This window comes from Chinchilla lanigera, unplaced genomic scaffold (genome assembly GCF_000276665.1).
Source record: "Chinchilla lanigera isolate Chin_1 unplaced genomic scaffold, ChiLan1.0 scaffold00011, whole genome shotgun sequence".
Lineage (NCBI taxonomy): Eukaryota > Metazoa > Chordata > Mammalia > Rodentia > Chinchillidae > Chinchilla > Chinchilla lanigera.
The window spans coordinates 11,443,671-11,456,108 of record NW_004955412.1 but is presented as its reverse complement, the minus strand read 5'-3'; the positions used below and the strand labels follow the sequence as shown (position 1 = coordinate 11,456,108).

The 12,438-nt window shown below is 43.1% G+C and overlaps 1 protein-coding gene across 4 annotated transcripts; it reads right to left on the bottom strand.

Moving 5' to 3' along the window:
• Positions 1–955: 955 nt before the first annotated feature.
• Positions 956–8,174, bottom strand: LOC102008205 (chromosome unknown open reading frame, human C11orf87). 4 transcript variants are annotated; one of them, XM_005378045.2, is made up of 3 exons: positions 8,038–8,174; positions 7,660–7,808; positions 956–6,620 (listed from the first exon to the last, which is right to left on the bottom strand). In XM_005378045.2, exon 3 carries the CDS (start codon positions 6,388–6,390, stop codon positions 5,776–5,778), a length of 615 nt encoding a protein of 204 aa, XP_005378102.1. In that variant the 5' UTR covers positions 6,391–6,620; positions 7,660–7,808; positions 8,038–8,174; the 3' UTR covers positions 956–5,775. The 4 variants fall into 4 exon arrangements, with proteins under 4 accessions (XP_005378102.1, XP_005378101.1, XP_005378103.1 ...); XM_005378044.2 differs by lacking the exon at positions 8,038–8,174 and having other exon boundaries at positions 7,660–7,975; XM_005378046.2 differs by lacking the exons at positions 7,660–7,808; positions 8,038–8,174 and adding an exon at positions 7,304–7,492.
• Positions 8,175–12,438: the final 4,264 nt, after the last annotated feature.

Here is a 12,438-nt window from a genome sequence, read left to right as displayed (position 1 = left end):
AGAAGGAGTCTTAGGTCAACACAATTAAGAGAATACCTGCTTCTTGCAGTTTGGACAATTGTTTTCAAGAGACAAGGCAGAAAAGTGAAGTAGGTTTTTGTGCTCCTTTTCTTTATACAGTTAGGAGTCAGCAATGAGAGAGTTGATGTATCACATTTAAATAGTTTTGGAGATAAATGGAAAGCCTTCCCTCAAATACATCAGTGTGGGGCTATGACTTCAAAAAAATCCATGCTTGGTACCATCTGCCATGAAGCAAAAGTCGTAGAGCTGAGGTGGTGAGTCAATTCTTGGTACTGAAGTGGAATCCATGCCTCTCAATTTTGGCTGCATAAAACACAAAGCACCTAGAAGTTCCTGCATGTCCAAGAAGGGAGCAACATTTAAGAGTATTGTTCAACCTAGAGATGGCAGGGCCAGGATGTATGGATTCTTGTGGATGATGACTTTGAGACTGGGGGTAGAGGTCCAGGGTTAAAAATTGCAATGGTGAATGTCAGTGCTAAAACTAGATAAGATAAGAGCACCCCGTGCTCTTATCCAGAGAGTCCATGACCAGTGGTTTTCAGCAAGCTTCAGCTAGAAGCCATCAGAATTTATGTGAATATGAGATTTTTCTTTTTTCTCAATGACACAAACTCCTATCAAGCACACCCCTACTTCACACATCTGGTTATATTAGAGAAATGCAGGTAGAAAAAGAAAAACTCTGAGAACCTAAGCATATGAACTTATGAGCCTGGGTAGTTGTCCACAGGTGTACTAAATTATCACACTGGACTCAGTTTATTGGATTATAGTAGAATTCTTATACAGTCCATTTCTTAGGTGCAGCTTGTTTGCAGATGAGGTATGAAAATGACAATTTCTTTTAGAAAAATGGATCTGAGGGTTAATTTCATAATCCTACTATATTATAAATCAATTTAATAAGGAAATAGTGTCCAAAGACCAATTAACAAGAAAACTCTTTTATTGATAGAAAAGCAAAACAAAATTTTCATGAATTCTAATATCTATTTTATTCTACCTGTTGGATATACCCAAGTTCAAAAATCAGTCTGTTGCTGTCACTGTTGTTATTAATCTCTCTACAGAAACACCCCAATGCAATCACACATTTCAGGGAAAATCCCTGCCTCAAACAGGTAAGATCACTTTGTATATTGTTGTCACCAATTAAAGCTAATTAAATTCATATTATCACATAAGCATTTTTTGCCTGGCACCAATTGCATTATTAGGTTGGTGACAGTGATAAGTATTGATATCAAGCCATATAAGCTGTTTCTCAAATATTATCAAATAAATGAAAAAAATCAGAATTAGATTTGTTTAACCCAATGATTAAATATCCTAATATAGATAGGGAAATTCATCCTTCTATGAACTGAAGCATCTGTAAGCCACAATCACCAGTTCCAAAATAGAATAGGTGGCTTTTAGATTAAAATTCAAAATCCAGATTCACATATGACTAACTTTGAGGAGCCTAACCAGATTATATTAAAGTTCTTGTTCTACTTTAGTCCATAACTTTCACATAATATCAGCTAGTAATTGCTTAGCTGTCATCCACATCAAACCATTTAAAGGGTATGTGTGCACATTGGAAAAATAAACTTTTTAACCATTACCAATTAATTCAATAAATACAAATAGAAATGGAAATGTCAGATGCCAAAGAAGATTTTTAAAGATAATTTGTCCACATCTTCCAAAAATTACTTATCAGACTAAAAAATTAATGGTCACATTTTCATTTTACCTTTAGCTATGCAGATATAAGCTGTACTTACACAACATATAGGTTTAAAATGAAAAATTGAACTGCAGTCCAAGTTTGTGATTTAGATGGCCCTAACCCTCTTCTGGATATTGTTGTGTTCCATCTAGATAGTTGGACTACATTGATATGGTCATAACTTTATTATCATTGCTACATTTGAGTCACTAGCATAGGAAAGGAAGCTTATCTAATTACCAATTTCCAAAGCCAACCAGGACTCTCTCCCCTTTCATTAAATAAGGAAAAAGTCATTCAGATTTGACCTCAGAGAAATAATTGCATGCATATACCTGACTTCTCAGTATCCTCTCTGGATAAGAGAATGGAACAGCTATTTGGTTTCCATCTCGTTCTTGTAATGACAGAAAAGAGAATACAAAAAGTCCATTGTAAATTTGTACAAAATGTATGCATATATAAATACATATCTATGGGTGTATATAAATTCTAAAGATTATATTCATCTACATCTTTAAGATTCAGAGTCCCATACAGTTGACATAATGGCATTCTCTCTCCAATTTTCTCATTTTTAAAAACAATAGGAATCAAGCATGCCACCTTATTAATACTGAATAGCAAGAGCAGAAGCTGAGCTACAGCTATAGGGGTTTGAAGCAATTAGTTTGATTGGACATCAGTGAATAAAATCCTTAAATTTAGCTATTTCCAGAGTGCCTTTTGTTTCATATAAATGAAGACCAAAATTTCCCACTGGAAGCATCCCAAACTCCTGGGACAGACAACTGAGCTCTATAAGAAGCAGTATTTTATACAGAGTTTACATAAACTGCTTGGATATGTGCTTATTGTAACAATTTAGTGTGAGGGCTGTCTTACTAGTATCTCATGTAATTCTCTTTCTACCTCATTAAAGTCACATGTGACACCACCAGAAGCCTAGGGTTCTTAGTATATTAAACTCAATATGAAATTTGATTTAAAAACTGTATCACCTTCTCAGAGGACAGTATTAAAATATTAAACCATAATAAATTAATGGAGAAAGGCATACACATTTAAAGGTGCACAAAAATCAGTCTATTACAGATATATGTCCACGGTTAGAGGTATCAAGATTTTTAAACAATACACACTATTCTTTTAAATCTCTTGCTTCTTCTATTCATTTGGGAAAAAACTACATAGGACATTACCCTTCAGGGTTTACAGGCTGTTCCTTGGAAAGGGATTATTATTGCATGCCTTAAATGCACTATAATTCATAAGGCAAGAACACATGAATAGCTTCAGCACCAAGAAAATGGAATCATCATCTAATACTGCTCACAACTGAATAGGTTATTGCTTTAATAAAATGGGAAATTATTCACTGTAAAAAGTGTACCAAATAAAGGGGGGGATAATATCCATGTATCTTAGTAGAGCTCATTAGAAATGAGGATGCTCCCTTTGGGGTTCTTGATTCTATTCTACACCCAGCTCCAAAAGTCATTTTATAATAAGTATTAAAGGGCTACAGCTGTATGTGGGTGAGCTACAAAAATTAATGAACTCTCCTCTTCACAGTGCCTTAGTCATTCTGGATGTACGATGTAGAGGTCTAATGCACAAATGGACTCCCTAGTGTCTTGAGGGAGTTAATGCACTCTTTTACTTATTAGGAAGTGATGAAGGCACTGGAGAGAATCTGGTTCATTGTTTCATATTTTGTATCCAAAAACTATACCTGGTCTTCCTGATATTACAACATAGGATGTTTACATGATGATCCGTGCTTCAGGAAAGCACATGAATAGCTATCTGATAGGTGTAAAATTAAGCTTATTAAATTAGCCTTATAAAAGATGTAGACTGAACTTGGGCAATTTAATAGACGAAAAACAGCACAGTTAATATTTTCTCTGGCCAAGAACATGTATGCCCGGAACCAAGACAGAGAATCTAGAACAACTAGCTACTAGTTACTTAGAGGGATACACTTTAGGGACACTGTTGCCTTGCACCCAGCAGCATAGTAAGCACTCTTTTTGATGAAGCTTTTTGTAAATCATTCTCATTCATACATTTTACAGATAACTTCAGTAGCTGTCAAAGAGTTAGTTCCCAAGAAAGGATGCCACTGCATCTACTTGAGGTTTTAATATGCTTCTGGCCCCTTCTGCCAGCCATCCAAGGGAAACAAAGTGGTAAATAATGATAGGCAGACTCCATTTCTAAAAGAGATGGGCTGGTCTGGCATTAGGAGACAGAACAAAATATTCTCCTCAGCAATTTTTTTTATGTATTCAGTGAAATTAGCCTAGCCAGACTAATAAAGGAAGGCCCACCTTTGCTGTATCTCAGACACAAGGTGTAAACATTTTTACCCCATAAGTTTTTGCGGATGTCATTCTCTTGAAATTTGCATGTCCTGTCATCCAAATTGCCCCGCACCCCACCAGTTTTGCCCCCAAACACATACAGTACAAGCAAGCTCGCACACCACTGCCTCCAGATGGAACTTAACTGCATGCAGGGAGAACTACAGTCACTGTTTAAATATTAATCATATTTTAATAGATGGCATTCCTGCACATCCATTATTTGTTTGTCTTCTGTTGTGGCGGTTGTTCTGTTATTCGCAAAAGAAGAAGGAAAACATATGTGTTATCTTTTTATAACAGTCTACTACAGAGTAAGGTACAAAAGAACACTTCTGGAAACAGCAGAAGCCAGGCCTGCACCACTGAGTTCCTCACCCAGTGGTAACCATTATATCAACAGCTGGAAAGTAAGAATAAGAATATACAGTTTGGAGGACTTAGTACAGAACTATAGTTTTCTCCTGTATTTGGTACCAATATAGTAAGTATATAACAAAGGTGCATTCATTCTAAAAATAACACAAACATTCTGGTTGGTTAGATACTGCACTTTCAGTACTGCACATCACCTAGGAACTTTGTTTTTTTACAAAAAAGGTAACTTATGCAACATTTAATAGTAAGAAAACCAACAGTACACGCTAATCTGACTGTAGAAAAAGAAGAAGAAAAAAAAAAAACCCAACTGAAAGCCAGTATAGTCACTTTCCAAAACAGCCCCTTCTCTGCTATCACGATCAGAGGAAGTAACCATTACTGTGAGGCGATTTCAGCACCAGAACTTGCAGGACAGCTCCCGGATCCTCTCCTGAAAATGCCACAAGTCAAAAGGTGTATAAGTGGGTTGGGCTGGGAGCGGAAAGCAGTAGATTTTTGTTTCGTTTTTCTTTGTTTACTCATTTATAGATTTGAATGTATTTATTATGCTCGGCCAGCGAGAGACATTTACTAAACTAAAATGCTCAGTCCTGGAAAAAGTAATGGTTAACCAAGGAATGAGAAGATGGCTGCCTGGAGAGGGGTACCCGTCCCTGTCCTAAACGTTTTTCTGGGACTTTCTCTGTGGCCTTTTGTAGTCCTGGTGCTTAGTGTAGAATTTTCTTTATAATATAATATGCTTGAGCCCGGCTGAGAGTGAGAAACGGGGAGGAGAGAGAAGCTAAAGGAAAAGTGACAGCTGGGGGCGGACGGCAGGAGGGAAGGAAAGTTACCTTAACTTGACAGCTATATACAACATTACCGGGCCCCCTCCCTTCCTTTCGCTCCAGGTTTCAAAGCCTTTTATATATTTGGTCGCTTGTGCAGTTTCTCCTCCGTACTGAGGGGGATATATGGTGAAGAGGGAAGATGCATCCTTCATTGACAATGAGAAAATATGTGATTTGTCATGCGCTTGGATTGTGTTATTAGTATCATAATAATTACTATAAATATTAATAAAGTATTATCAGCACTATTTCTTCTTCCGAGACTTTCCTTGCCCAATATTTACAAATACCGCACAGTGCCTCGGCGGAGGAGAAACCGGGTAGTGGGGTGAGGAAAGGAGAAAGAGGAAAGAAAGGCCAGAGGGAACTGGAAAAGGAAGGGAGGAGGAAGAAGAGCAAGGATGGCGAAGATGCTGGAAATGCGGCAGGGGTGAGGAGAGGGGCTGCACGATCAGGACAGTACCACCGTTTGCAAAAGGCCCTCGCCAGCTGTGTCCAAAGAAGAGGAGGTTGCGTGCGCCCCTTGCGGACTGGGGGCTGGCGGCGGAGGCGGAGGAGCACAGGGACCCTGGCGAGGAAGGCCAGGGGACGAAGAGGAGGAGGAGGAGGAGGAGGAGGAAGTGGTGTTGGAGGGGGCGCTGAAGGCGGAGTCCTTGGGCTGCCTCTCCAGCCGGGTCTCTTTTCCTTGAGTCGGGCCCTGACTACCAGCCCGGGGCAGCCCCCCTCCGCCGCGGCTGCCGCTGCAATGATCCCTCTCGTATTCCTCCTGAGCCCTCTGCATCTTTCTCTTCTTCATCCGACGCTTGTGGATGTGGAAGGTGGACAGGGACAGCACGATGAGGCAGAAGATGAGGGTGACGAGGACAATCAGCACCAGCGTAGAGGAGAAGGACTGGAAGAGCTGCTGTCCCACCTGCGTGATGCAGGTGCCGCCTCCTCCACCGCCGGCGCCGGCGCTGCGGGCGCCCGTGCTGCCGCTGCCGCTGTCGTTGGGGGAAGCAAAGGTCCGATTGAGGAGACACGGCGGCAGCGCCAGCCTCAGCTCCTTCGGTGCCCGGGCACTCATCGGCGCTGGGCTGGGAGGGGCCGGGCCCACCAGGCTTCCTCTCTTGGACACACCGTTCCCACCAGCCAGGAAGAGGACCGAGCCCACGCCACCCAAAACTACTCCCTGCGCGGGAGGGCGTGCGCACGCGAGCCGAGGACCGAGGAAGACACTGCCAGGGTGGGGAGATCTTCTCCGGTGTCGCCTCGAGCCAGTCTCCAGGAGCCCCTCTCCTTCGCAGAGGCACAGGGCTGCAAAGAGAACAGGCTTGGTTAGGGTCCCAGTCGCTGCCCAGGCGAGCGCGGAGGACAAGGAGAAGAAGCCACCACCGCAGCGCGGCCCTGGGCGCGCTGCCCGAATTGGGCGCTGTCGGTCTTCTGCGCAGTCCGCGGACCCCAGCCCCGCCGCTCCCCCAGCGCACCAGAGCGGCGGCTGCCGTCTCCCGACGCTCTCTGCGAAGGGGTCCAGGCCAGCACCCGGCAGGTGCAGATTACTCAGCACATAAGGGAGCCTCCCGGCGCCCGTCACAACTTTCTAATTGCAACGGACCCGGAAGCTGCCTCGGTGACGTTCCCCGCTGCCCGGAGCACAGACTCTCCTCAATCCCGAGCCTGCGCCTGGATCCTAGCACCCACTCCGAGCCTCCGATCCGGCTCCGGGGCGCAGTTCTCCTTCCCTGTCCTCCCCGGACGCGTCGGACCACTCAGGTCCCGCTCCCAGGAGGTCTGTCCTGCCACCACGTCCCTGTCTGCCTCGGTCCACAGCCGCGGCCGGCGCGCAGGGTCGTGCCCTGTCCTTTCTCCAGCTTCTGCGCTGGCACCTCCCCCAACCCAAAAAGGAGGCAGCTGCACCACCTTTCCCCGCCGAGGCACATTCCCGCAAACGCCCCCTGCTCCCCTTTGCCCGCACCCCCGCCTCCCCCGCGGACGGTAACCTGCTTCTTTCTCAGGGACCTGGAGCTGGAAGGGGAGGGTCCCCGCCTGCAAAGTTCGGGGAACAAACCCTCTTCGGCCTTCCCGGACGCCGCCCGCGGGGCCCGAGGCTGTGTGCGCGGACCCAGCAGGTGGACCCGCCGCACGCCGCACAGCCTCCTCGCCGCTCCCAGGAGGCAGCTGCAAACTGTTGCACTGCGGAGCTGCGAGGCGGCGCGCAAGGCGGGCAGGGGGCCCAAGCCGTGTGCAGGGGTGTCAGCCCGCGCAGGCCTCGCGACCTGTCCTCCCTGCCTCCCCGCCGCACCCCGCCGCCGAGCCCACGGGCCAGCGAAGCCTCTGGCTGCTCGGCGTCTCTTACCTGGAGCCGCCAGCGGGCTGCAGGGAGGGAGCCCCCGCCGCGCGGCTGCAGTGGCGGCTGCAGAAGGCGCCGAGTGAAGGGGCCAGAGAGCAAGGCGCGCTGCCGCCGCCGCTGCCTTCGCCGCTGCTTCAGGGAGCTCAGCTCCCAGCCTATTGCCAGAGAGGCCGGTGACGTCAGACAGCCACCGCCAGGGCTCCAAGCCACCCCTCAGGCCCCCACCCACCCTCATACCCCAACACCTTATTCTGGCACAGCGGTCTGTGCTTTGCGCGTTCCCGGTTCCCCGCTCGTCCGTCTCCAGCCCGGAGGCCACAAGGAACAACTCCTACTCCCACCCCGTCTCCTCCCCGCCCCCACCCCACCCTACCAGCGACCCACCTTCCACACTCCTTCGCTGAGGAAAGGCGAGTTCTTCCGTTGTCGGATTTCTCATCCTCAACCCTCTCCCAGGTGATCCCAGGAACATATTTTTGCACCCTACACAAGCTTCTTCCCGGGGTAGACAGATCAGACTTTCTCCCAGATGACTAATGCGGGTCCCTGCACCCCCAAATCTTGTTCGTGCTGCCCCGTGTTCTGAACATAAACTGCGTGCATTAGAGGTGGCAGGGACATTTGTCAGCACAAGTGTGGCAAAACCTGAAATACAAACCTAAACATGAATCGAACAATCTAAATTAACTGTTTTTATCTCCACCAGTATCCAATTTATCTTTCATTCCACCTAATTCACGATCCTGCTCTCTCTCACATTTACGGGCGGAAGACCTATGCAATGTGTTAAACATCGCTTCTCGTCTGAGTCTACACACTCGTGAACACACATAGCACACACCAGTTTACACAAAATTTCTTAGAGTGCAGAAACAAATGTCCCATGAAAATTCTGAGTATTGTAACGCTAAAAAGTACTCCTTCACTGACCCTAATATTTGTTAAAGTGTTTAGTGTTTTTGTCTTGTTTATAGTATTACACTATTAAGACTAGCCTCTCAGCAAAAAAGGACAGAATTTCGAGAAGGGTTCTCAGTAGCCTGCCTAAACCCTGTTGGGGACTAGTGAGCTATTGGTTTAGAACCCTTTGAAAAAATAGGTATACTGCATTTGATTACAGTAGTCGTCTCTTTTTTTAACTGGAAAAGGCAGCTTGGAATATTACATAGAAGGCATTGTAAAATCCTTGAAGGCACTTAGATGTCATTAAACGTGCACTTCTTTTTTCCCTTTCCTATCTTTCCTTCTTGTCTTTGAGTCTAGAAAGTGCCCATACAATACTTGTTGGTAAATTGAACAATGCAGTATACATTGCTGCCTTTTCCTGCAATTCATTAGAAATGGGAAGAATGAGTGATGCCGACTTATCTGCTCCTATGTGCTGTACTTGTGAAGTAAGTGTGTCTGATATGAAGAAAAAAAGGTTATCTGTAATGTGGGGCAATGAGCCCCTCCTTCTGAACTTGTATTCCTATGTAGTTCTACTCCAAATTCCTATTTTACTCCTTTTTTTTTTCCTTTTTAGTCATGTCTTATTTATGGATGAACAAATATACCATATCTCGCCAAAATTCTGTTTTCATTTATTTGAATACAAGGCATCTGGACTCGGGGTATAGGTCATTGTCACAGCCTTTGCATAGCATATGCAAGACCCTAAGTTCCATTGCCAGCACCTCCACCACCTCAATAAAAAAATCATTGGCTTCTTCAAACCAAGTCAATAAAAGAATCACTATTTAAGCTAAATAATTAAATACACCTGAATTTGAACAATGCATAATTGCTTCAGACTACAAACTGATGTCCTTGCCTACCAAAATCACAGAAAAGATGGCCAATGACCCCTATGCTAGCATGGCCTTCTTGCTGAGAATGAGGTCATCTGACTCCTGTAAAAGTCAACTTCCACTTTTCAGCATTCCGACTTTGGCAGATGAAGGGAACGATGAACCTTTTTGTTTATTTCACTGTGAACACTGAACTTCTCTAGTGACACCTGATAGGCAATGCGTCATTTTTGCACACAGTATTTGCTCTTGAAAAGTCGAGTCTCATCAACATTTTGTAAAGCAGATCCAATTTTAAATGCTCCAAAAAGAGTTCTAGCTATTTAAAGACATTCTTTAGCGGAAAAAAAGAAAGCTATCTTAAAAAGCAAAGAATCTTTACATAATTAGAGTTAACTCTCACTGGTCTGTTTTCCAGATTCGGTGGCATGAACACCTTTTCTGGAGGGAAATGTTGCTGTACAATTTGTGTAACAGCATTGTGATATGTATGTAATGAGACTCTTCTGGCACATCATGCTTTTAGGACATGTCACGAGGCCGCCACTGTTCTTACTCTTTTGTGACAAAGGAGAACGATCTGATATATCAGGAATTCTAAAAGTGTCTGTGCCATTTTACACAACCTATGAAAAGACAAGGTCTTACCCTAGAGAATTTAGATCCCCTAGCAGATGAATATGATTCAGAAGATAATGGTATTTAACTGGTAATGATTTAGGTACATTGAAGACATAAAGTTTCAAGTTCAAAACTCAACAGACCTCCTTTCCTTTTCATAAAGAATAAGCTATAGATTCATATTTCTTTCTTATGCAGAAGATGAGTGTGGCACATAGACTTGGATGTCACTGGCTGTATGATTCTGATCTATGGAATGGTGATGAAACACAAACACTTCTTGGGCTGCAGGATCTTGATCTCACTGAGTTGTCATTTAATTTTGGCACATCTGGCATAATGGCAAGATTTCTCCTGTACAGCAGGTTGCTGCTTTTTTAGCCACTGAAATTTTCAAGCCCCATTACTTAAGAGTAGAAAATGAAGAAACTTCTGAGATTCTCAGAATCTTATCTTGTGATAGAAAGGCCTTTTTGGATTCAGGCATGTTCCAAGTATTCAACTAAATATAATACTTGCTTCCAAGCTTTATGAAGGATCTCTGTCTAGCTTAGAGAAAAACGCCAAACAGGCACTTGTAGATCAACCCCCAAAAAATCACCAAATCAAGAACACTGACAATAATTCTAGCTATTATCATTATTTAAAGCGCCCACTATATTCCAGGCTCTATCAAGTTCTCTATATTAGCACTGATTCTCACTACAACCTGACAGTGTTATTTTGCCCAAAATATAAAATAATTCATTCATCAATTCACTCATTCACTTATTTGTTCAACAAAAATCTTTGAGTGCCGGCTGTATATAAGGAAATCAAAGCTCAGAATTGTTAAAAACCATGCCTAAGTCATTCAGTAATAGTATATTACTAACTATATCACTGGGCACAAATCCAGGCAAATTAATTCCAGCGTTAGTATTCTTTTCATGACTAGTAATCTCTGTCTCTGTGTCTTTCTGTCTGTATGTGTGTGTCAACTCTATTTCCACTTTTATCAATAATTCTATCTTCTCTTGATTGCAGTAACAACGTATAAATAAAGAAAGCCAGAGACGTTTGTCTGAAGTACTATGCTCATCTCTTCCCAAGAACAGTCAAGAGAACCTCTGCTCTCTTTTAGGTCGAGAAGAGTCTAGTTTGGAAACAACTGCACTGCAATATTAGACAGCTCATTATGGATAACAATGCAGCACGATCTATATCAGGCTCCTCTGAGATGTACAGGGACTTTTCCAGAGAATAGGCAGCTATTCTAACATTTTTCCTAATCTTAGTATCTCCTCTACTCTTGCTCCCTGTGCACCTAGAGCACTATGCCGATACATTGCCATGTTACTACTAAATCAACTACCGTACCTACCAGCCAGCCACTAAACAGGACTCTGAATGAAGTGACTTTGTTTTAGTTATTTAGTTCTTTTCTAATGCAATTTCCTTGTCCTTAAAATTGGATTAACAGTAATGATTATAACAATAGCTTCTTTGGAGTGGTAGTTAAAGTATGGAATGTACAGCAAACATTCAATAAGATGCAGCTTTTTATAGTGTAAGGGAAATTACTGAAGTTGATAGTTTATCCTTGACAATATAAACATTATATAGTTTTGGGCATCAAAGTTTAGAAAAGTTTGGTAAGCTTTCATGTTTTTTATATTAAAATGAGTAGAAAGGTGAGCAATATTTCTTAAAAGGACAGATAATGATAAATCACAGAGTGGGAGTATTAACCCTAGAGATAGAATGCGGGCAGTATGCTATAGCATCTCCCAATGGTTACAACATCATCAGTAGAAGAGGAATTTATGCCACTCTAAGTGCTTAAAAGAGAGTTGAAGCATAGTGGAACAGACCTTTCTAACCACATGTCAGGTCACCATCTATACCAGCATTTTCAAACTCTGGGAATAACATCCTTGACAATACATTTAAAATATTTCCAGCGGGGGATGTGGGAATATGAAATTGGAAATGTATAGTTTTAAGAGAATCATTTTCCCAAATCCCTACTTTTATGTGTACTTTCTCCCAAAAGGTACATGTCTGAGGTTCAAACTTCTCCTTCACCTCCTCTCCCTTCACTTCTCCTCTTTCACGAAAGAAAATCATACCTCTCACCAGTCTTTTATCATGCATTGTTCAGGGTATAAAATCTTTGAGGAACTAAACGTAAAACTATTTTGAGGATATATAACTCCTTGGAGAAGTGTCAACAAAGCAAAAAGATCATCTGTAAGAAGCATTGAATTAACAATACTTTATTTAAGGGACAACCCCATCTTAAGGATCTATATCGTACCTGCCTGTCATGGTTTATATCTAGAATGTCTGTCAAAAGTCTCGTGTGTTCAAAGGTGGGGTTTTTGGAAGGTGA

Coding starts and splice junctions, on each gene's coding strand:
- LOC102008205 (XM_005378044.2), bottom strand. CDS start 7,888: ATGAGGGTGGGTGGGGGCCTGAGGGGTGGCTTGGAGCCCTGGCGGTGG. Junction 6,621..7,659: donor CAGCCCGCTGGCGGCTCCAG/GTAAGAGACGCC, acceptor TTCTCTTTGCAG/CCCTGTGCCTCTGCGAAGGA.